A 25,772-nucleotide genomic window follows, 5' to 3' on the forward strand; every position below is an offset into this window, starting at 1 on the left:
TGTTGGCACGATTTGCCGTCGGCAGTAAATACCAGCAGTGGTCACGGCTCTCCTGCCGGCATTCACTAAGCGCTGCTATCTGCACTGATCCCGGTGCACACTGTGACATCAGTGTGCAGCCGGGATCTTCCCCCCCCTTCCCTGTCTCCTATTTGGTTCTGTGAGAACAGGGGGAGGAGGCGTCTGGCAGCACACTGACGTCAGTGTGCACCTGCGATCAGCGCTGCTGCAGGGCACACGGGGCAGAGAAGGAGCGGCGCTTCCACAAGGAGGAGGGGGTAAGTATGTGGGTCTTGGAGGGAAAAGGGGGGGCAGCTGTGGGATGTCACTATTGCCACTGGGGTGCACTGTGGGGTGTCACTATTGCCACTGGGGTGCACTGTGGGGTGTCACTATTGCCACTGGGGGGCACTGTGGGGTGTCACTATTGCCACTGGGGGGCACTGTGGGGTGTCACTATTACACTGAGGGCTGCTGTGGGGTGTCACTTGCTACTTGGGGCCGCTGCGGGGTGTCACTATTGCTACTGGGGGCCCGCTGTGGGGTGCCACTATTATTACTGGGGGCCGCTGTGGGGTGTCACTATTATTACTGGGGCCCACTGTGAGGTGTCACTATTATTACTGGGGGCCACTGTGAGGTGTCACTATTATTACTGGGGGCCACTGTGAGGTGTCACTATTATTACTGGGGGCCACTGTGAGGTGTCACTATTATTACTGGGGGACGCTGTGAGGTGTCACTATTATTACTGGGGGACGCTGTGGGATATCACTATTATTACTGGGGGCCACTGTAGGATATCACTATTATTACTGGGGGCGGCTGTGGGGTGTCACTATTATTACTGGGGACTGCTGTGGGGTGTCACTATTATTACTGGGGACTGCTGTGGGGTGTCACTATTACTGGGGACTGCTGTGGGGTGTCACTGTGATACTGGGGGCTGTTGTGGCGTGTCACTGTGATACTGAGGGCCGCTGTGGGGGTGTCACTGTAATACTGGGGGGGGGGGGGCGCTGTGGGGTGGGTCACTATTACTGCTAGGGGGGTCACTCGTATCGGGGGGGGGGGGGAGCGGTCACTAGTATCGCTGGGGCAGCTGTGGGGGGGGGGGGGGCACTATTACACTGGGAGCCATCGTGGGGAGGGTAACTATTATCGTTGGGGCCGCTGTGGGGAGGGTTACTATTATTGCTGCGGGGCGGGGGGTTTACTATTACCGCTGGGGTATGTTTACATGTGGTAGAAATGGGCAGGGCCGCTTCAAAATAGACAGCCTGCAGATTTTGACTGCTTTTTAGATGCGGAAATGCTACAGAATTTTCCACAGAAATTTCCGCTAAGGACATTCTGCAGTATTTCTGCGTCCAAAAAGCAGTCAAAATCTGCACCCTGTCTATTTCGAAAGCGGCCCACTCCTTTTTGGAACGACGGGGGTAAAATTACGTGTGATAAGCCCCGCCCCCTGACATGTTGGCACTTTGCAGTAAATAAGAGGATTTGGGGTTGCAGTTTAGGCACTCGGTCTCTAAAAGGTTCGCCATCTCTGTACTAGCGGCACTCGGAATATTTAAAAAAAACTGCAGCGTCAGGGTAATGTTGAGTTTTGTTTATTTATTAACGCATGCTGCATTAAGAATAAAAGTGCTGGTCTTGAAGGAGTTAACAGGCTTCGTGTGTCCGATGCTGCATTACTCCCTCCCACCTGTGAGCGGTGCTCTGGTCACCACATATGTCCCACCGCCATGTGTCCCGCAGGCAGATATCCCTATTCCACACAACCTCTACTCGAGCCACCTAAATAACCAATCACCGTGAATCAGCCAAACCAAATAACCAACCACCGTGAATGAGTTAAAGGGGTTGGCCCGCGCCGAAACTGGTTTTTTTTTTTTCAATAGGCGCGAGACAAACCCAATGCATGTGTTAAAAAAAACAAAACGTTTAGTACTTACCCGAATCCCCGCGCTGCGGTGACTTCTTCCTTACCTTACTAAGATGGCTGCCGGGATCTTCACCCACGATTCACCGCGGGTCTTCTCCCATGGTGCACCGTGGGCTCTGTGCGGTCCATTGCCGATTCCAGCCTCCTGATTGGCTACGAGGACCAGCTCTCCGGCACGAGCGGCCCCATTCACCAGGGAGAAGACCGCACAGCGCAAGCGCGTCTAAAAACGCCAGAAGACAGCGAATTTAGACGGATCCATGGAGACGGGGACGCTAGCAACGGAGCAGGTAAGTGAATAACTTCTGTATGGCTCATATTTAATGCACGATGTACATTACAAAGTGCATTAATATGGCCATACAGAAGTGTATAACCCCACTTGCTTTCGCGAGACAACCCCTTTAATCCAAACAACCAATCAGGTTGCGAATGGTGTTGAGGTAGTGTAGAATTTAGTTATATGTCCCTCAGCCTTCTGTCATCGAGTAACATCCGAGCCGCTCTGCCAGCAGCCAATCCTGGCTCTCAGACAAGGTCACGTGGAGGTGTGGCCGGCTGGATGACGTCATGGCGAGCCTGTTCCTGACATGTGACTGCAGAATAACATTAGGAAGGTGGAGGCTGCGGGGTGAGCATATTAGCACTTTCTGCTTAGCTTAAGCAGCGCTGCTGATTAGAGCCACCTGATTGGCTCTTCGGCACCACGTGACTACACAGCGTGCACGCGGATTGCCTTCAGCAGCCGTGCACTACATACTACACTTAAGCAGCACGGGGTTAGGGTTAGTGTTTAGGTTTAGGGTTAGGTTTAGGTAACCCTAAACTTAACCCCGTGCTGCTTAAGTGTAGTGTGTAGTGCACGTCTGCTTAACTGTAGTGTGTAGTGCACGGCTGCTGAAGGCAAGGCGCGTGCACGCTGTGTAGTCACGTGGTGCCGAAGAGCCAATCAGGTGGCTCTAATCAGCAGCGCTGCTTAAGCTCAGCAGAAAGTGCTAATATGCCGGGGTGACGGCTCGGCGGTCCCTACAGGCAGACAGGGCAGAGCGGCGAGTACCCGGCGTGCGAGGGCTCCCTCTGCTGGACGCCAGCGGCGAGTACCCAGCCTGCGAGGGCTCCCCCTGCTGGCCGTGCCGGAGCGAACGTAGTCTCCCCGGTGACGTCACACATGGATGGCGAGGTCGGGCAGGAGGAGCCGGGGAGCAGCCGAGCGGGGCCGGTGCTGCACATCGTGGTGGTGGGCTTCCATCACAAGAAGGGCTGCCAGGTGAGTGCTCAGGTGTGGCCATGACAGCAGCAGCAGCTGGCGGGGCGCAGGGGGTCATGTGATTATATAGCATCTCCTGCGCCGCGCCAAGAACGCTAATGTTAGGATTTCGATGTAGAATTGAAAATAATCGAATCCTGCTGGCAGTTCCGCATCAAGATTTGCGGTTAGACATGCGGATGGCTGCGGTTGCCCTCCCTCGGGGTTCAGGCGCCCTCGCCGGCGGCTGCTGGTATTCTCCGTCCGTGTTCAGGCGCCCTCGCCGGCGGCTGCTGGTATTCTCCGTCCGTGTTCAGGCGCCCTCGCCGGCGGCTGCTGGTATTCTCCGTCCGTGTTCAGGCGCCCTCGCCGGCGGCTGCTGGTATTCTCCGTCCGTGTTCAGGCGCCCTCGCCGGCGGCTGCTGGTATTCTCCGTCCGTGTTCAGGCGCCCTCGCCGGTGGCTGCTGGTATTCTCCGTCCGTGTTCAGGCGCCCTCGCCGGCGGCTGCTGTTTTCTGTGATTGTCCGTGCTTGCAGTTATTATTTGCGCAGTATTTATAACGTGACGCCGCTAGTCGTTCCTATCCTGTGTGCATCATCCTGACATCTGGCGCCACACGCCGCAGCTCGGCGTTACGTGGAGACCCTTAGGGCTTGTTCTCACGTACCGGACTTTGCCGCAGCGGAAAGCTACATGTCTAAATACGAATTTTGATGCAGTATTAAACGGTTTTCTAATCCGCATCACAACACATTACACAGGCAGATTTTGAAATCTTCGTAATTTTTCTGCACAGCGGCAAATCTTTGTTACATTTTCAGTAGGTGTGAAGGAGCCGTCGGCACAATTTCCCACTTAGAATGCAGCGGTGGTGCTGCTGCGCAGGAGTGCGCTGTCATGTATACCAGGGGTCTGTGCTGCAGCGCTCTGCACGCTATTGTCGTAGGTAACCGCAGCCGCCAGTCGGGGGCGGAGCCGTCATGCATGCATATTATGCACTAAAATAGCCCATGTTAAGGTCAATTGCGCACTGAAATCACTGGGAGCGTCTGGTGTCTGTTTTTACCTGCGTTGGGGAAAAACTCGCAATACACGGAATATGCAGCGTATTTGTGTGACTGCAATCTGCCTAACTTCGCCTGTGTGCGCCCTAAAGGCTGCTAGTCCACAAGATGCACCGCAGCACCTGGTAAACTCCACAGCCTATCTGCTTGAGCTGGGTATTGCGGTGCGTCCTGGCTCAATAATGCTGCCATCTGTAAAGCGTCCTTAGGCTCGGTTCACACAGGGCAGATTTGCCATAAAAATTCCATCCGGAATTTCGCCGCGGCAAGTCCACCTGCGGACGCTAATCCTGGGATTAACTAGCTATGTGGACGAGATGGCGAATCGGTCGCGGCAGAAGCCGGCACAGATTCGCCGGCCGCAGCATGTCAGTTTTTTTACTTCCGCTGTCGCCGCGCTCTCCTCTATGGAAGGTGTGCTAAGGCTAAGTGCCACGGGTTTTGAAGCAGCACTTTTCCCGGCAGAAATCACGCAGTCTTTCGCTGCGGCCAAACCGAGAGATTTCCGCCGGTATTCCGGCGTGTGTAAACTCAGCCTTAGGGTGCGTCCCACACAGCTGATTTTGTCGCAGATTATATTGTGATCTGCAGCAGATTTCACACTTTTGAGTGCGAATTGAAGCAGTGAAATCTGCTGCAGATCTGCCATAAAATCCCCAATAAAATCTGCAGCAGGTCTGCGGCGTATGAGAACGCCTTGTATCCACCGCCTCTCCATGACGCCTCCAGGTTTCCTTACCCTTAGGCTAATGTTCACACAGGTGAGCGCAATATCGGACCGTGAACCGCAGCCTGATATCGCGCTGGCCAACATTTGATTTCCTCACAAATATGAGGTGTTTTTATAGCAAAACTGCCTCCCATGGCTGCGGGAAGTATCGCTTATTAGCCGTGCCCGAGGATCATGGAGTGTCTCTCACTGTCTTCAATGGGGAAGTTCCACATCATGTTGAACCATGTTCGCCTAGCATCTGGTGCGCTGCTGCTGCCAGCCCCGTAGAGAACAAGGGGAGATGTGATGTGAGGGTACACCCAAAGATAGGACCACTTCTAGGGCCTCCGGTGACAAGACCGGTCATCACCACAACTCATCACTTACATATCTGCCCAAGATGGAACTGCATGCCGGAATCTGCTGCAAAACGGCAACTTCTTCGGGGGGCCGTAGGGTTTTTGACTAGGAATGTAATACATTACAGCTGTGATGGCGAACCTTTTAGGGGTCGAGTGCGCAAACTGTGACCCAAAACCCACTTATTTATCACAAAGTGCCAACACATCAGGGGGCGGGGCTTATCACCACGTATGATTTTTACCTCCGTCATTCTAAAAAGGACAGGGCCGCTTCTAAATGAGGAGGAACGCTGTAGTTTTTTTTCCTAGCTGGAGCTCCGGGGCGCCATTGGTGCAGATGTTTTTTTGAATGTGAAATTTGCTGCAGACATTCTGCTGCATTTCTGCCACGTGTAAACATCCCCTAAGTTTGCTTGAAGTATGCCGCCGCGTGCGAAGTGGCATCAGTAGCAATAGTGTCTCACCCATATTGGCCCCAGTAGTAATACTATTACTACTGGGACTGATATAGCGGACACAGTTACTAAGAATGTCCCCTATATGAGCTCCAGTTGTAATAGCTCCCCGCGGAAATCCATATACCTAGCTCTTCCTTGTCGCCGAAGCGCCGCCGCTTCTCTGTCTGGCGCTGCTGTAGACAGAAGTGTGTGTGCGTGCGCACCCGGGACTCCTCTTCCCTTTTCCTCTCCTCCTGCAGAACCAGGGTGGAAGGGTCAGGGGAGGAGGTTCCCAGGTGCACACATCCAGGATTAGTGCCGCTTAGTGATACCAGCTGGGGAGCCACGGCATCCTGGCCGTTAATCTCTATCGTGGTGAGCAGCCATTTGCCAACAGAGGGCTCTGTGTGCCCTCTCCGACACACGTGCCCTAGGTCCGCCACCAGGGCATTAAGCACAAACTATACACGCTAAGGCCGCTTGCAGACGGCCAGGTTGGATCCCGCTGCGAGAATTCTCTCCCGCGGCTCCGGCTCTTTCATGTGCCGGCTGTCAGCCGGGGCAGAGCAGAGCCGGCGGCCCGGGAGGGACATTTCTGTGCGGGCCTCTGCGAGACCCGCACAGAAATAGAGCATACCGCGATTTGTTTTCCACATGCGCTTTCATGCGAACAAATCGCGGCTGTCTGCATAGGATTGTGTATTGTAATGCAGTCCTATGGCAGCGTGCACGGGCTGAAATTCTGCAACAAGTTTGCATGAAAATCCTCACCAAATGCTACGGATTTTGATAAAGCTTTTTCGTAAGCTGTGTAGTCGTCTGTCAGCGTGCCCTGCGGCGCCGTACACATGTAGCAAGTATTTGTGCACAAGAATATACACATATAATTATCATATAACCTCGTTGCTGCGCTGCCGGAAGCAAATATTCCCACTGTGCAGTGATTACATCGTATCTACGTACTGCTCCTGTATAACCTGCACTAAATCTACCACTATCAGGCCGGGGGCCCAATGTCCACGGGGAAAATAGAATTAGGAAATCCGCGTGTTCCTCCCGCCCATAGGGAATCAATAGACACCCGCAGGTAATTAAATACCTGCCGATGTCATTTTTTCCCCTCGTGCGTGGATCGCACCCACAGCAAAACCTTCTTCTCTCCTATTCCTCTGATCAGAGGTGCCTCCTTTCCTTCCTGCACGGTCCCTGTTCCGGCGCAGGAGGCGTGGTGATGTGTGAACGCTCCATAAGGCTGGGTCTACGTGCTGCATTTACTATAGCACATGCGTTCAAAACCCCACCCACCGCGGCCAGGTATACCCACAAGATTGCCTTTCCGTTGGTGAGCGGGGTTTCCAACGCAGTGCGGAACTCTGCCTAACGTGTACATTATACGTCCGCTGTTTCGATCTCCAGCATTGCCGGCACGACAGGCAGAGGTTCAGGGCAATGCACTTAGAGGCAGGATCGGAGCCCTGGATGCTAACGCAGAGTGTCCATGGGTGATTTGTCATAGCGTGAGTCGCGGCGATAAATCGCACACATGACACGCTTTCCATAGGATAACTATGGAAAGCACAGCCCAATGTACACAAGCTGAAAATTGCTCGCGTCTAAAAAAACGTTGCTTGCTGCGATTCTCCACGATGAACCTATCCATTAATATAGATTTATCGTGGTGACGTTAGTGCTCCTCCGCGGCGGTATCTTGCCTGCGATATTCAGTCCCGCCCATACACACTCAGCCTAAGGGCTCATTCACATGGGCGTATAACGCACACGTATACCCTGTGTGTAACACGCTGTAAATGGAGGCAATGGACTTTGATTTTCCCATCCACACCTGTGTGTGGGCGCTGCATATCAATACGCAGGAGAAATAAATTGCGGCACGCTCTATTTCTCCGTGTACCATAGGCAGCCTTTTAAAAAAATAAATAAATAAATAAAAAAAAGTGTCACACTGCATATGTCCGTGACGTCCTACTCCCAGTCATGCGCAGTGTGGATCGCAGCCCGTTCACGGACTCTGCTGGCAGAGCATACGCGCAGTAATGTGTACAGTGCTGCGGGAAACTCTCAGCGTTTTACGCATACGCCCATGTGAACCGGCCCCAAGTGCCTGGCGGCGCCCTTGGGTCCTGTGGTGGCCACACAGTGCCATGCTATCAGTTCTGAATTACTAATGCGGGGCTGATGTTATACTGGGGCAGAGGTCTTCTTCTCCAGAGTGCGTCTTGCTGCCGCCAGTTGTTCTACACACAATAGCGCAGAACTGTGAATGATGGCGTACTTCTCTTGTTACCGAACGGTCTGGACGGGCCACAGATGGTCGGTGCCACCGGAGGCTGAAACGGGGGGATGAGCGCTCAGCTGTGCGTGTTGGTCCCCTTTGCTCTTCTGTCCTAGGTGAGTGGGGCATCGTGCCAGCATGGGGTCTGTAGGTTCTTTCCCGGGTGCTCTGGTTACCTTCCATGCCAGATCTGCGCTGATAGCTCCCAACGGAGGAACCCACACACGTGAAAGGAGGCTTAACTGTAAAATGTCTGAGAGTATAAATGGAATCCCAGCTTTTATGTAGGAGATCGCTATTTACTGTTAATGTAAACCGTTTAGAAGGCGTTGTCTAGGACTGGATTAGTGGTGGCCTGTCCTTCGGATGGGCAGTCAACTGTTATCTGGCACGCTGTTGGTGTGTACGGAGTCGGAAGCTGACAGCTCCATACTCCTTGCAGCCGTCCAGGTTGGTAATGCAAGCATTGTTGCCATTGGTCAGAGCTGTGCCTGCATTACCAACCTAGGCCACTGCAAGGTGTGCGGAGTTGTTGGCTTCCGTATCTGCGCATACTACCAGCAGACTAGATAACGGCTGATTGCCAGGGGTTCTGAGTGATGGACCCCGGCTGGTCAACTGCTGATGGTCCTACTTTATATGGAGTATGAATCGGTGAGAAGAAATAATTGTGCCACGCTCCAAGAAACTGAGATCTGCTCCACCGCAGCCTTGCAGCAAGGCACCCGGTTTCAACATAACCAGTCAGTGCCCAGTTGTTGTTGTTACTTGTTCCAGTTCTTCATGGTGGTTTTTGTTTTCTAACTCCCATAACCTGTTATGTGATCGCCATACCTGTGTGCCAGCTGTAATGTCCCTGCAGATGATGCTATTTTAGTATCATTACTGTTACACCCCTTATAACAATAGACTCTAAATGATTCCCTTCCCTATGAAATAACAGTTCTGAAGATTTGTTTTTTAGAATTCTAGGTTGTGCCGTTCGTTGTTTGTTCCTCCTGGAAGTGTATTGCTAAACTGACAACTGGGTGTTACCATTTTTTTTTACTAAATTATGAAGAAAATGGAGTAATGGAAGAGCACCTGAAATAGTGATCTTATTAGTGATTTTAAGTCCTCAGAAACACCTCTGGTTCAAAGTAACAAGTCTAGTGTTTCAGGTGCAGTAGACCCTTCATCAGACCTAGGGTCTATGGAGGGAAAGAGGCTCTTGGCTGTGAGTGAGGCTGTCCATCTAGCTCAGTGTTTCCAAACTCCGGTGCTCAAGGCACCCCAACAGGTCATGCTTTCAGGATATCCTATAGTAAGAACACCTGTGGCAATGTCTGAGGCACCGACAGGAACTACATCACCTGTGGAATACTGAGGAAATGCTGAAAACATGACCTGTAGGGGTCCCTGAGGACTGGAGTTGGGAAATGCTGATCTAGGTCATTTCGATGTCCACAGTACAAGTGAGGTATGGTCCTTCATTTCCTACGATGGGGGGATGGTGTCTTCGGCCGCTGGCTGTGGACCCTTGTTCCCTTGTTTGTGCATTTCTAATATAGAAAAAAGAAGAAGCTCTGGCCTGCTGTTCTGTTCTTTTTTTAATTTTTTTTCCCACAGTGCTGTAAGAAGAGAAAAATTGCAGCATGTCCAATTTTTGGGCGATTCTGTGCAAGAATCACCTGTTCTTCCCTGGGGGGAGCAGAAAAAAGGTCGCTTTGCATTCACATGTACATGTGATGCCTTTTTGCTCCCACAGGTAATAATGGACGATATGTCACACTCATGAAAATCACAAGTGCAGCAATGTGAGTGAGATTATGATTTTTTTGCAAAACACATCACATTTACATAAAAATCGCGTTTTTTTGAAGTGCATTTCTCAGATTGAGGGCGCCACCCACTGGCGTTTGCGTTTTCGCGGCTTTTCCGTTAATTTCCATTGACATTCATGGGTGCATTAGGAGAAAAATAAGGACACATATGCAACTGACAGTTCCTATGTTAAAAACGCAAACGCAACGCAAAAAAAACGCCAGTGGACAGGAACACATGTTATCTCTATGCCTATGCAGGAAAAACGCAAAACGCAGGTAAAAAAACGCCAGTGGGTGGGCGCCCTGATAGTGCAGTTGCCTGTGTAAATGTACCCCTTTATTGCTCAATCCAGCAATGTCGCCCTCAGCCCAGATTTGCATCACAATTTGCACCATTTTCTGGATTTTCCTGTTATTTTTGTAAACTTGAAGACTGCGCCTGCTCAGTAGAATTTTCTCAACAGTCTTCAGATTTGGTGAGTGCTGTGAAAAGTAGTAATTTTATTTGCAAATTTGGGACATGCCGTATTATGCACCTTTTTTGCTGCATTCAACACCAAAAACCCAAAGCTTTGGTCTCTTGATTTTGGTGAAGGACAGTAAGGCCCCCTGTCCACGGGCGTTGCCGGGAGCCGCCGTCCAGGAGCAGGAGCCGCAGACGGTTCTCCACAGGTCAGCCTAATCTGATAGATAGGCTGAGCACAGAGATTCACAGCATGCTGCGAATTGCCGGCCGCGAACAGAGAATCGCATTGATTCTCCGCTTGTGGGCAGGGGGTCGTCGCTTTCCATAGCAATGCTATGGAAAGCTTCAGACGGCGGGATTCGCTGTCGGTTTACGTCCGTGGACAGGGGGCCTAAGGGCTCTTCATATTTTCATTCTGCTGTAACGTTACAGTACAGAACAAACAACATAAACTGCCACGGTATCTGCAGAGCAGCAGATCATGACGAGGCCTGATGGAGCTCATTGAGTAGAATGCAATCTGTCTAGTTATGTAACTTTACCAGAAAAATAGATAGTAGATTTATTTAAGTAAGTCAACTACTTAGACCTATCGGCTGCGGGGCCCGGTCCCCCGGCCAACTGTCCTCTTGTATCTGGTATTAGAGGAAGCAAAGTCTGATAGGTTGAGTTTTGACCCAATCATATAAAGGGGGTCAGATATGCCTTCTGTAAAACCAGAGTTTCTGGGTTGACCTCTTCCTAATGTCCGACTACAATTAGAAGTTGTTCCTGGCCGGCTGGTATTCCCAAGCTTCGCCTTTACATAACAAAGACCATTATGGTTTCTCAGAGAGGCTCGGCTAGAACGTCTGCTTCTACAGTCTTCTCGCTCACACGTGTACAGTTTACACTGGCGCGGTCGATGTACTTGAATTGGTGTCACGTATCACCGTGTACTTTGGCACCTTCCATAAAGAGATCGCCACTGTTGTACTGAATTTATGACTGATATGTTTTACTCTTTACTACTTTCAAAATGAGAAAAAGGATATTGTAAATTTTACTTTCAAAACATCCAAATGGCTCCCATCGTTCATTTAGACGTGGCATTAAAACTAGCCCATAGGGCGTATATCTCCATTGACCGTGGCCATTACATAGACCAAAACTGCTCCTCGGCATTCAACCAGAGGCAAACCTATATGACTACTTCTGGGCTTGTCCAAGTATAAGAAACATTTGGTGGTGGCATTTACACAAGATCACTTGTCCCCATTAGAACAGGCTCCCCCAGAGTGGTCTATGTTTGGCCATCCACCCGCTACCACACCACTGTCCTTTTCGGAAAGGAAATTGTTAGACTTTCCTTCAGCTGCAGCACAATTTGGGAAAATCCTACAGGAATGGATTTCCCCGGATCCGCTAAGTATGTGCTTAGTCCTTGCCAAACCAACCTATACCTTCCGTATGGACCGGATAGAGGCAGCTCTTCACGAGGAACTGAAAGTTAGTCTTTTACCCTTTAAGAAACCTTTTGTTGACGCTCTGCCATCCAGAATCTGGTGTGAATTGCACTCCTGCTGTCAGTATACCACTTGGGGCGTACGGCACCAGACGCTACATGACCCAACAGTACGTGTAGCACAAACAGAATTCTGTCCTTGCTTAAATGAATCACCACATCAGGGGCTGCAGCTTGGTGCGTCTTCCTTTTCCTTCCCCCTTCTCCCACCCAGTTTTGGTTGAGCGTAAATTCTCCCTAATCCCTCTAACAGCCCCCTACCCGGACATGGTAGGTTGCCCACTGTCTGCAGAAGGTGACCGACCGGACTACTTCCTGGGAACAGTTTGTGACTTTGATCTTCTGCAGTGTTGCCCTAGCGCTGTCTCTTCTGCCGTTCTACTCTCTGAACTATTACCCCATGTCGTTTAACTGACCCACACTTCCTCCCCTCCACCCCCTTTCCTTTTGTTTGGCACTCTGTTAAGAGTTTATTATTTGGAAATTTGAATGAAAAGTAATAAAACATTTATAGAAAAAAATGTATAAGGATTAAATGTGCCTGAAAGCTATTTTAAGATTTCCTTAAAAATATCTGTTTCATCATTCGCACCGAAAAACTAAAACAGCGGCGTACCGGCTCCATCATGTGACCGGCACCATCGGTGCCCTACAGAATCCATTGACTATAATGGCTACTGTCCGGCTTTTGTCATGCTACCCAACATTTTACCAGAAAAAATATCCGCGCGTGTGACACGGTTTTATTATTTCTGGCATTTATGACTTAAACCATGGATGGAACAGAGCATCACTTAACACCTTAGTGGCTGGCAATGCTCCTTTTTCTGGTGGTCACTGAGGAGCCCTATTTATGCATCGAATAAGGTCAGCATGGGTTTCTCATGCCAGTAGGAAAGGGCGCTTGGCTGTCTGACAGCCAGGTACTAGCCTCTTATCCCAGCCATTTACCCCATTACGGTCGGTGGTCAATGCAGACGAGGCTAACAGAGGGGTAATTGGCTCCTTTCTTCACATATTGGACCCCTGTGATGTGATCATGAGGTTCTGATGGGTTGCTATGGCATCCTGAAGCTTGAAGATGGCCTCTGGGTCTGCCATTAGTATTGCAGTACATCGGATGGGCCCATGAGAACCCTGCCTCTGTCTGGGCCTCCTAGGCCACCACAGATGACACAAAAAAAGCCTTCATATGTAATTCTACTTAATTTTTTAACTTTTTTATATGTATTTTGGCAGCCATCCAGGTAATAGGGCCCTTAATGACAGAAAAATCTTGAGGGATGAGGGTGAAAATTTTAATGAAACTCTATTGCAAAAATGCTCTCCAGTCCTCCCTCTTTTATCCTCCCACACACCCTAAAGGGGTCTACAGCCTGTAAATATTCTAAATAGAGATGAGCGAACGCGTTCGTCCGAGCTTGATATTCGTGCGAATATTAGGGTGTTCGGGATGTTCGTTATTCGTAACGAACACCATGCGGTGTTCTGGTTACTTTCACTTCCTTCCCTGAGACGTTAGCGCGCTTTTCTGGCCAATTGAAAGACAGGGAAGGCATTACAACTTCCCCCTGCAACGTTTAAGCCCTATACCACCCCCCTGCTGTGAGTGGCTGGCGAGATCAGGTGTTCGCCTAATATAAAAGTCGGCCCCTCCCGCGGCTCGCCTCAGATGCCTGGTGAGTTAGATGAGGGACAGTGCTGTTTATACCGGAGCTGCTGTAGGGAAAGAATTGGTAGTTAGTGTAGGCTTCAAGACCCCCCAAAGGTCCTTATTAGGGCCACTGATAGCTGTGTGTTGGCTGCTGTTAGCAGTGGCATTTTTTTTTTCTCAAAATCGCCTCTGCAGACCGTTGCACCTGGCATTAGGGACAGAAGTGCTGCATAGGCAGGGAGAGTGTTAGGAGTGAGTGTAGCCTTCAAGAACCTCAACGGTCCTTTCTAGGGCCATATTTATCCGTGTGCAGTACTGTCCAGGCTGCTGTTAGCTGTGCTGCATTTTTTTTGGGCTTCTCAAAATCGCCTCTGCAGAGCATTCCACCCTCCATTGATACTGCAGGGAAAGAATTGTATAGGCAGGGCCACAACACAGTTATTATTCATAGAATATACGCAGTGCTGCCTGTTGGTGGGAAAAAACTGAAAACAAATCTATTTGTCCAGCCTCTGTCCGTCCTTACGGGCGGTGGAGACGTGTGAGCTGCGTGAAAAACATTGCTAAATCATACGCACCCAGCTACGCTTTACTGCTGGCTTCGCCATTTGCTTTCCTTAATTGGGAAAAAAATACCTGCTCTGCCAGAGTTATAATAACTCTGCTACCCTCACGTTCTGTGACACATAAGCAGGGACACAGCACAGTTATTAAACTTCTCATGTTCATTGAATATACGCAGTGCTGCCTGTTGGTGGGAAAAAACTGAAAACAAATCTATTTGTCCAGCCTGTGTCCGTCCTTACGCCTGTGGAGACGTGTGAGCTGCGTGAAAAACATTGCTAAATCATACGCACCCAGCTACGCTTTACTGCTGGCTTCGCCATTTGCTTTCCTTAATTGGGAAAAAAATACCTGCTCTCCAAGAGTTATAATAACTCTGCTACCCTCACGTTCTGTGACACATAAGCAGGGACACAGCACAGTTATTAAACTTAGATAATTCATTCACTAGAGGCAGTGGGGCCTTTCGTTTTCCAAAAAGGGCAAAAATTATATTTGGCCTGCAGTCTTGCGCCAATTTATTTCCTGCCTGTGAAATCAAATCACTGGTAATACAGCATGCTGAGGGGTAGGGGTAGGCCTAGAGGACGTGGACGCGGCCGAGGACGCGGAGGGCCAAGTCAGGGTGTGGGCACAGGCCAAGCTCCTGATCCAGGTGTGTCGCAGCCGACTGCTGCGCGATTAGGAGAGAGGCACGTTTCTGGCGTCCCCACATTCATCGCCCAATTAATGGGTCCACGCGGGAGACGGTTATTAGAAAATGAGCAGTGTGAGCAGGTCCTGTCCTGGATGGCAGAAAGTGCTTCGAGCAACCTATCGTCTACCCGCAGTTCTGCGCCGTCCACTGCTGCCAATCCGAATCCTCTGTCTGCTGCTCCTCCTTCCTCCCAGCCTCCTCACTCCACTACAATAACACCTGCTCAGGAGCGGGAGCACTCCCAGGAACTGTTCTTGGGCCCCTGCTTAGATTGGGCAGCAGCGGTTCCTCTCCCACCAGAGGAGTTTATCGTCACTGATGCCCAACCATTCGAAAGTTCCCGGGGTCCGGGGGAAGAGGCTGGGGACTTCCGCCAACTGTCTCAACAACTTTCTGTGGGTCAGGAGGACGATGACGATCAGACACAGTTGTCTTGCAGTGAGGTAGTAGTAAGGGCAGTAAGTCCCAGGGAGCAGCGCACAGAGGATTCGGAGGAAGAGCAGCAGGACGATGAGGTGACTGACCCCACCTGGTGTGCAACGCTTACTCAGGAGGACAGGTCTTCAGAGGGGGAGTCAAGGGCATCAGCAGGGCAGGTTGCAAGAGGCAGTGCGGTGTCCAGGGCCAGGGGTAGAGGCAGGGCCAGACCGAATAATCCACCAAGTGTTTCCCAAAGCGCCCCCTCGCGCCATGCCACCCTGCAGAGGCCGAGGTGCTCTAAGGTCTGGCAGTTTTTCACAGAGACGCCTGACGACCGACGAACAGTGGTGTGCAACCTTTGTCGCGCAAAGCTCAGCCGGGGAGCCAACACCAACAGCCTCACCACCACCACCATGCGCAGACATATGATGGCCAAGCACCCCGCAAGGTGGGACAAAGGCCGTTCACCGCCTCCGGTTTGCACCCCTGCCTCTCCCCCTGTGCCCCAACCTGCCACTGAGATGCAACCCCCCTCTCAGGACACAGGCACTACCGCCTCATGGCCTGCACCCACACCCTCATCTCCGCTGTCCTCGGCCCCATCCAGCAGTGTAGTTCAGCGCACCGTTCAGCCGTCGCTTGCGCAAGTGTTCGAGCGCAAGCGCAAGTACGCCGCCACGCACCCGCACGCTCAAACGTTAACCGTCCGCATCGCAAAATTCATCAGCCTTGAGATGCTGCCGTATAGGGTTGTGGAAACGGAGTCCTTCAAAAGTATCATGGAGGCGGCGGCCCCGCGCTACTCAGTTCCCAGTCGCCACTACTTTTCCCGATGTGCCGTCCCAGCCCTGCACGACCACGTCTCCCGCAACATTGTGCGCGCCCTCACCAACGCGGTTACTGCCACGGTCCACTTAACTACGGACACGTGGACAAGCACAGGCGGGCAGGGCCACTACATCTCCCTGACGGCACATTGGGTGAATTTAGTGGAGGCTGGGACAGAGTCAGAGCCTGGGACCGCTCACGTCCTACCCACCCCCAGAATTGCGGGCCCCAGCTTGGTGCTGGTATCTGCGGAGGTGTATGCTTCCTCCACTAAAGCACCCTCCTCCTCCTCCTCCTCCTCCTCTGTCTCACAATCAAGATGTGTTAGCAGCAGCATGTCGCCAGCAGTCGGTGTCGCGCGGTGTGGCAGCACAGCGGTGGGCAAGCGTCAGCAGGCCGTGCTGAAACTACTCAGCTTAGGCGATAAGAGGCACACGGCCCACGAACTGCTGCAGGGTCTGACACAGCAGACCGACCGCTGGCTTGCGCCGCTGAGCCTCCAACCGGGCATGGTCGTGTGTGACAACGGCCGTAACCTGGTGGCGGCTCTGCAGCTCGGCAGCCTCACGCACGTGCCATGCCTGGCCCACGTCTTTAATTTGGTGGTTCAGCGCTTTCTGAAAAGCTACCCACGCTTGTCAGACCTGCTCGTAAAGGCGCGCCGGCTCTGCGCACATTTCCGCAAGTCCCACACGGACGCTGCCACCCTGCGCACCCTGCAACATCACTTTAAGCTGCCAGTGCACCGACTGCTGTGCGACGTGCCCACACGGTGGAACTCTACGCTCCACATGTTGGCCAGGCTCTATGAACAGCGTAGAGCTATAGTCGAATACCAACTCCAACATGGGCGGCGCAGTGGGAGTCAGCCTCCTCAATTCCTTTCAGAAGAGTGGGCCTGGTTGGCAGACATCTGCCATGTCCTTGGTAATTTTGAGGAGTCTACCCAGGTGGTGAGCGGCGATGCTACAATCATTAGCGTCACCATTCCTCTGCTATGCATCTTGAGAAATTCCCTGCAAACCATAAAGGCAGCTGCTTTGCGCTCGGAAACGGGGGCGGTGGAAGACAGTATGCCGCTGGATAGTCAGGGCACCCTCCTGTCTATTTCTCAGCGCGTACAGGAGGAGGAGCATGAGGAGGATGAGGAGGAGGGGGAAGAGACAGCTTGGGCCGCTGCTGACGGTACACCGGCTGATTGCCTGTCATCCTTTCAGCGTGTATGGCCTGAGGAGGAGGAGGAGGAGGAGGAGGAGGATCCTGAAAGTGATCTTCCTAGTGAAGACAGCCATGTGTTGCGTACAGGTACCCTGGCACACATGGCTGACTTCATGTTAGGATGCCTTTCTCGTGACCCTCGCGTTGCACGCATTCTGGCCACTACGGATTACTGGGTGTACACACTGCTCGATCCACGGTATAAGGAGAACCTGCCCACTCTGATTCCCGAAGAGGAAAGGGGTTCGAGAGTGTTGCTATACCACAGGACCCTTGCGGACAAGCTGATGGTAAAATTCCCAGCCGACAGCGCTAGTGGCAGAAGGCGCAGTTCCGAGGGCCATGTTGCAGGGGATGTGCGTAGATCGAGCAGCATGTACATCCCAGGCAGTGCAACAGTCTTTAAGGGCCTGGCCAGCTTTATGGCTCCCCACCAAGACTGTGTCACCGCTCCCCAGTCACGGCTGAGTCGGCGGGAGCACTGTAAAAGGATGGTGAGGGAGTACGTAGCGGATCGCACGACCATCCTTGGTGACGCCTCTGCCCCCTACAACTACTGGGTGTCGAAGCTGGACATGTGGCCTGAACTAGCGCTGTATGCCCTGGAGGTGCTTGCTTGTCCTGCGGCTAGCGTCCTGTCGGAGAGGGTGTTTAGTGCGGCTGGGGGAATCATCACAGATAAGCGTAGCCGCTTGTCAACCGACAGTGCCGACAGGCTAACACTCATCAAGATGAACAAAGGCTGGATTTCCCCAGACTTCTGTTCTCCACCAGCGGACAGCAGCGATACGTAAGCAATACGTAGGCTGCACCCGCGGATGGAAGCTACGTTCTCTCTCACCATCCAAAACGGGGACATTTCTGCTTCATCAATCTGTGTCTAATATTCCTCCTCCTCCTCCTCCTGCTCCTCCTCCTGAAACCTCACGTAATCACGCTGAACGGGCAATTTTTCTTAGGGCCACAAGGCTCACTCAAATAATTTTTCAGAACAATTTTTATAAGTTTCAATGCGCTTAAAAGCATTGGAACTTTAACTTGAACCAATTTTTCGTTACACCGGGCTGCCTCCAGGCCTAGTTACCACTTAAGCCACATTAACCAAAGCGATTAATGGGTTTCACCTGCCCTCTTGGCTGGCCATGGCCAATTTTTGGGATGTACATTAGTACTGTTGATACAGCAATTTTTGTGGGCCCTCGCCTACAGTGTAATCAAATTAATTTTTAGCCCACCTGCATTACAGCTGACGTTACCTCAGCTGTGTTGGGCAATGCAATGGGATATTTCTATGTACCGCCGGTGGCTTCCTGGCACCCACCCAGGCAGTGGGTCCACAGGGAGTTAAACCTACATGTGTCCACTTGTAAAGAACCCCAGTCTGACTGGGGCATGCAGTGTGGGCCGAAACCCACCTGCATTAACCCTTTCCAGTCCACTGTGTGACCTGTGAAGACATTAGGGTTTAAGGCTGTACAGCTCCGTTGTTGGTAGACGTCCGTCGGGGTTCTCTTACTGTATATTGCCAGCCTCTCTGCTGTCGGAGCCTATCCTACGTGTCAGCTCATGCAGTACTGGCTTTAGCCAGCATATAGCGCCATTGTATAACAGCAGAAAAAGAGTAAGCCCCCTAGGAAAACCATATACAAATTGGATTGGAAAGGGTTAAGCACAACATTACTACCTCAGCTGTGTTGGGCAATGCAATGGGATATTTCTATGTACCGCCGGTGGCTTCCTGGCACCCACCCATGCTGTAGGTGCACACGGAGTTTTTACTACATCTGTACACTTATAAAGAACCCCAGTCAGACTGGGGCATGCAGTGTGGGCCGAAGCCCACCTGCATTAAGCACGACATTACTACCTCAGCTGTGTTGGGCAATGCAATGGGATATTTCTGTGTACCGCTGGTGGCTTCCTGGCACCCACCCATGCTGTGGGTCGACAGGGACTTCACAATAGGGAGTTGTACCTGCCTGTGTCTATGAATTAAAAAGCCCGGTCTGACTGGGGCATGCAGACACCTTGACAGAATGAATAGTGTGTGGCACATAGGTTCCCCATTGCTATGCCCACGTGTGCAGCTCCTGATGGCGGTGGCACAGGATTCTATTTCTCATTGCTTCTGTACAGCATTGTGGGCTATCGCTCCGCCACTTTTAACCCCTTAAAGGGGTTGTCCCGAGGCAGCAAGTGGGTCTGTACACTTCTGCATGGCCATAATAATGCACTTTGTAATGTACATTGTGCATTAATTATGAGCCATGCAGAAGTTATAAAAAGTTTTATACTTACCTGCTCCGTTGCTGGCGTCCTCGTCTCCATGGTGCCGACTAATTTTCGCCCTCCGATGGCCAAATTAGCCGCGCTTGCGCAGTCCGGGTCTTCTGCAGTCTTCTATGGGGCTCCGTGTAGCTCCGTGTAGCTCCGCCCCGTCACGTGCCGATTCCAGCCAATCAGGAGGCTGGAATCGGCAATGGACCGCACAGAAGAGCTGCGGTCCACGGAGGAAGAGGCCATCTTCAGCGGTGAGTAGAGAAGTCACCGGAGCGCGGGGATTCAGGTAAGCGCTCCGGTGAGCTTTCTTTACCTCCCTGCATCGGGGTTGTCTCGCGCCGAACGGGGGGGGGGGTTGAAAAAAAAAAAAAACCCGTTTCGGCGCGGGACAACCCCTTTAATGACATGGCCTATTTTTGCGTTGAGGACCAAGCGATTTTTTGGTATTTTTCCATCTCCATTTTTCAAAAGCCATAACTTTTTTATTTTTCCGTGGACGCGGCCGTGTAAGGGCTTGTTTTTTGCGTGGCGATCTGTAGTTTTTATCGGTGCCACTTTTGGGTATATAGACAATATCGTAAATTGTTTATTTTTTTTTTTTAATGATAACAGGGAGAGAAAACGCATCAATTCTGCCATAGATTTTTTTTTTTTTTTACAGCGTTAATCATGCAGCATAAATGACACACTAAAATTTTTCTGCGGGTCGGTACGGTAACAACGATACCAAAATTGTTATATTTTTTTTAGGTTTTTACACTTTTTTGCAATAAAACCCCCTTTTTTTGGAAATCTTTTTTTTTTCTCTATAGCTGCATTCAAAGTCCTGTAACTTTTTTATTTTTCTATGTTCGGAGCTCTATGAGGGCTTATTTTTTGCGAGACGAGCTGTAGTTTTTATTGGTACCATTTTGGGAAATGTACGGCTTTTTTGATCACTTTTATTGCATTTTTTGTGAGGCAAAATGCTAAATATTAGCATTTTGCCTCTGTTTTTTAGCGTTTTTTTTTACGCTTTTTGTCGTACAAAATAAGAAGCGTGTTCAACTTTTTGTACACGTCGTTACGGACGCGTCAATACCCAATATGTGGGGTTTTAGTTTTTTTTTCCCTTTTTTTATGCTAATATTAGAAAAAGCATAAAAAAGGGGTTTTTGAAATTTTTTTTTTTACATTTTTATTTTTTTTACACTTTTCTTTTCTTTTTTTTAATACTATTTGAGTCCCTCTGAGGGACTTACATCACTGTGCCTATGATCGCTGTCATAAGGCATGGCAGAGCTACTGCTCTGCCATGCCTTATCGCTTGTACAGCGATAATAGGCACAGGCAATACAGGACGCCAGTGTCTGGCGTCCTGTTGCCATGGTGACAGGCCGGGCTCTCGCGATAACATCGCGAGTTCCGGCCGGAGACACACAGGGATCGCGATCCCTCTGTGAACTCTTTCCCTGCCGCGATCTACTTAGATCGCGGCAGGGAAGGGGTTAACAGCGGCGGGCGCATCTCCGATGCCCCCCCGCTGTTGGAGCGGGACGCCGGCTGTGACTGACAGCCGGCTCCCGCTGCGGGATAGCGCGGGATCACATGTGATCCCGTGCTATCTCCAGGACGTACCAGGTACGTCATGTTGCGGGAAGTACCAGGCTGCCATGACGTACCAGGTACGTCCAGGAGCGGGAAGGGGTTAAAGAGGGTCGCTGCCTAGCCGTGCCAACCTCTGCAGTGTGTGCCTGCGGTCCCTCGTCATGGCAGACGCAATTCTAAATAGACATGAGCGTGGTGTGGCATGAGGGCAGCTGAAGGCTGCGCAGGGACACTTTGGTGTGCGCTGTGGGGGGGAGGGGGGGCGGTTGGGCAGCATGTAACCCAGGAGAAGTGTCAGTGGAGTGTCATGCAGGCAGTGATTGTGCTTTGTTGGAGGTAGTGTGGTGCTTAGCAAAGGTATGCCATGCTAATGAGGGCTTTTCAGAAGTAAAAGTTGTTGGGAGGGGGGGGGCCCACTCTTGCCGGTATTGTGGCTTAATAGTGGGACCTGTGAACTTGAGATGCAGCCCAACATGTAGCCCCTCGCCTGCCCTATCCGTTGCTGTGTCATTCCCATCACTTTCCTGAATTGCCCAGATTTTCACACATGAAAACCTTAGCGAGCATCGGCGAAATACAAAAATGTTCTGGTCGCCCATTGACTTCAATGGGGTTCGTTATTCGAAACGAACCCTCGAGCATCACGGGAAGTTCGTTCCGAATAACGAGCACCCGAGCATTTTGGTGTTCGCTCATCTCTAATTCTAAAGCCTTGATTACTCTGCTGTAGAGACCTCCTCCTACTTTCTCAATAGTTATTTGTGTATTAAGTGGTGCTTGAAAAAGCAATCTAATCAAAGTGTACTACTTGGGTGACATTCACACGGGCGAGCGTGATATCGGGCTAAGAAACTCGGGCTGATTTTGCACTTGTTAACATGTGTTTTACCTGTCGGATGCAAGATGTTTTTCATATCTTTGTGAAATTGTGATGGGCGCGTTATGGGATAGGCAAGTGTTTCCCATTGATTTCAATGGGAAACCTCACACTTGCATGTGCATCACTCGGCATGTGTTGTGTTTGACTGTAGGTTAGCGAACGCAAATGAAAAACTAAAACGTCCAGCGATTTATTTTAGTTTTTTTTAACTCTCCTGATAAAACATTGCTCACGTGTATGACAGCGGTCAATAAAATGGAATTCATATTAGCGCCAGTTTTGTGTTGTGCTCGTGTGGCTGTAGCCTACTGTATGTATTTCATGCAGAGCTAATGTTACTACAATGCCGAACCCAAATGCTTTTTTTGTTACCAGGTTTTCAACATCCTCTACATCCTTGTTGTAATGTTAGGAAATCTTAAGTATGAGGAACAAGCAGCATTACAGTTAAAGGGACACATCATGTAGTTGATGCAGCACAAAGTACTGGCCCAAAACTAATTCCAGAAATCTCCTGCACACGGGCCAATGCTGCGCAGTGTTCGGGCGCTTTCATGCTCATCCTGTCGCGTTTAGTGAGAAATAGGTCTAACTTATTCACGAAGTGTCGCTAAACCTGCCCACCCTGTAATAACAAGAGCTAACTCAATCATAGCAGGTGAGCTGGGTGTATAAACCGGACCCATCTACCCCTGGACGCTGCGGAATGAGCATGACACAACACAACTTTGTGCCGAATCGGTGAGAACAGCATAAACACATGACGGGTTCCCTTTAAGAAAAACCTTTTGTATAATCAATCAAAGGCAAATTTGGAGGAGGTAAAACCGAAGTAGTTTTGGTGATTAAAGCAAAAAGATTTCAAAAAGTAAAGTTGTGAAATGCTCTTCAGCCCATTAGTACTCGCTGCTTCCTGCCCGGGTGCATCTGGCGGGCTGTTTAGAGTTTGCAATCATCTTAATGAAGTGAGCCGGCAGCGACAGTGCTACTCTTAAAGTGCTTGCAGTTTCTTGAAGAGAGCGCACGCTGAGACCAGTCTTTGGAGTAAATTTGAAACAACTAAAAATTTTTTTTCTTTTTCTCTAAGGTGGAATTTTCTTACCCTCCTTTGATTCCTGGAGAAGGACACGATAGCCATGTCTTACCACAGGAGTGGAAATACCTGCCGTTTCTTGCGTTGCCAGATGGTGCGCACAACTTCCAAGAAGGTACGAGGATGCCCCGCTCCCTTACGTTGGTGTTTTGTATTGCTGTAACCTTGGTTAGCTCGGTACACAGGATAGAATACCAGCTTGTACAAAAGGGATGCAATTATATTAGTTTTTCTGCACCAAAATACAATGACCAAGTCCATATAATATTAGTGGATGGGGTTTGTTAACACTCAGTTCGCTAACAGCAGGAATAATCGGCTTCGGACTTGAGTCTTGTGGATTTTCAAATCTGCAGCATGTTGTATTTGTAGCAGAAATTTCAAAGCAGAATTCATTCCTCTCAATGTAAATCTGCGCATAATTTATTATTTTTTTGAAGTCCACACGTGGTATTGTAAGTGGAAACACAGCGTAGTTTTTGTGCGTTGCGGAGGAGACGATACTTACTACTTATGCTCGATAACTGCGCAGACCAATGAAGGCGTGTGAATTGGGGTACTTTTACACGTAGTGATAATCAGTTACCCAATGAATGAGCAAACAATGAAAGTTTGTTCGCTCGGGTGGTCAGCTTAACCCCTTTAGGACCAAGTGATGTAAATTTACGGTGCTTGGTTCTGGGCTTCAACCTCGCCAGATAGCAAAAATACAGTTTGGCATTAAAGCCGCCGCTGCGATCAAGCAGGAACAGATTGGGTCCTAAGCTGTTAGTCACAGCTGAGAACCCGGAGGAGAAGGGAGAAGGCGTTTCTTCCACTATGTGACCTGGCAATCATGTGACCGCCGTATCCCCCTGTTACAGCAGAACTGCCGGGTCCTAGCAGGCCCTGATCAGCTCTGTTAGTGACTATTGTCACTACAGGGGGATGTTTTCCCTTGTAACTGGGTATCCTATGGATGCCCCAGCTATCGTGGAAAAGTGTGTAATGTTTAAAAAAAAAAAAAAAAAACGTGTAAATGACTCTCAGGGGTCTTATATGACATCATGGGGATCATAGATGTTAAAAAAATTGTTACAAAAATAAGATTTTAAAAAATGACAGAATCAAAATAAAAATCTATAACTCAAAAAGAAAACGACCCAAAACCGTCACCGTATGCACCCTGTAATCCAAAACCATACAATTAGTATATATCAAACCGTCCAAAATAAAAAGAGGAACCCGTTCACATACCTTATTTTAGTGTAAATTTACTAATTAAAAAACAAAACAAACTATAAATGTTTAAAAAAAACCACTTTACCCCAATAAAAACTGAAAAAAAAGTCAGTGAAAAGGACATATTAAAAACATTGCCCTATATGTCACAGGAAAAAATGCAGCAAAAATAATTTTGGTAGCTAAAGGGAAAGAAATGTTAGTAAAACCAACACATGGGTAAAATCCCTAAAAAGTGTCTGGTCCTTAAAGTACAAAACAGCCCTGTCGTTAAGGGGTTAAACACAAAGATAAATTGTTGCATTTTTTTTCTACAGGATGGTTCAGTCATTCAGTTCCCTAGACCAGCGAATGAGCGACTGAATGATTGGGACTTAGGCCTTATGTCCACTTGCTCACACGGATACCACTGCTGAATCCCGCAGTCGTATCCGTGTGGGCCCGCGGACATGGACAGGAAAATGTTTCTGACCTCTCCGGATCCAGCGCGGGTCCCCTCGGAGCCAGACGGATCTTCTTTCTCCAGCACGGTGGGTGCATCCAGGAGCGTCCGGTGACACGTCTAGCGTATGCGCAGTGCTCGCTTTTTGTTGTTGTTTTTGAATCCCCTGCTTTCCCGTGGATTTGTAGCACCTCCACAGTGACAGCTGCGGCTGTGCTGTGGCGGGGACGGATTCCATTGACTGCAATGACAGCCGTCGCACGTGGACATTGGACCTTTAACCTAACGAGCCAACTGTGATTTGCGTGCTTGCATGAAAGGAATGGTAAGCGAACAGATCATGTCTCGTTCAGTCCTTACCCGCGTTTACACTGAAGGATTAATTCATTTCAAATCTCAATGATCCAATGATTTTTAACGGCTTGTGTAGAAGTACCTTTAGCCCCTCGGCTTCATCCCACAATTGTTCCTCTTCTCTCCGCCTGTATCAATGCGCTGCCTGTATTTCCTCCTAGACACGGTGTTCTTTCACCTTCCACCCAGAAGCGGAGAGCGGAGGACGGTCTATGGAGTTTCCTGTTACAGACAGATTGAAGCAAAGGTACCACAGCTGAGAGTTACTGTCCTCAGACATCCATGCGGGGGGTCGGCACGGACTGGGATCCTCGTCAGGGGAAGACCCCCAGCTTCATGAATGCTTATGTGACAAGTAATGATGAGATGACAAGGCAGCGAGCGCTAGGGCGGTATTAGATGTCATGTGCTGTCCGTTCCGCCGAACAAATGGGGTTATTATACAATTGTACTCTCTAATTAATCAGGCTTGATTGCTAATTAACATCTGCTAGATTCCAGCTGATGATCTATGTTAATGATCTATGTTTACACTGTCTTTGTTGATGTTATTTATCAGAATCTGTTCTGTGATCTTACAGGCCTTGAAAGTGCGTCAAGCAGATGTGACCCGGGAAACCGTACAGAAAAGTGTTTGTGTGCTGAGTCAGCTGGTAAGACGCTGCTCCCAGGAAATAACCGGAAAAACATGAAATT

At 49.9% G+C, this 25,772-nt stretch overlaps 1 protein-coding gene across 2 annotated transcripts in view; it reads left to right on the forward strand.

Annotated features, from left to right (window-relative positions):
* The first annotated feature begins 2,921 nt into the window (after nt 1–2,921).
* The window catches only part of AVL9 (AVL9 cell migration associated), a 70,381-nt gene continuing 47,530 nt past the window's right edge, over nt 2,922–25,772 (forward strand). The window contains exons 1-4 of one of the 2 annotated variants that reach the window (XR_010787296.1): nt 2,922–3,215; nt 23,054–23,174; nt 25,238–25,323; nt 25,658–25,729. Coding sequence is in view for 1 of the 2 variants with exons in the window: in XM_066584539.1 (XP_066440636.1) it covers nt 3,117–3,215; nt 23,054–23,174; nt 25,238–25,323; nt 25,658–25,729 (378 nt within the window). In the remaining variant the exon portion in view is untranslated. The remainder of the gene's footprint in view (nt 3,216–23,053; nt 23,175–25,237; nt 25,324–25,657; nt 25,730–25,772) is intronic. The other variant, XM_066584539.1, reaches the window with a different exon arrangement.

Source organism: Eleutherodactylus coqui, chromosome 12, assembly GCF_035609145.1.
Source record: "Eleutherodactylus coqui strain aEleCoq1 chromosome 12, aEleCoq1.hap1, whole genome shotgun sequence".
NCBI classification, from domain to species: Eukaryota; Metazoa; Chordata; class Amphibia; order Anura; family Eleutherodactylidae; genus Eleutherodactylus; species Eleutherodactylus coqui.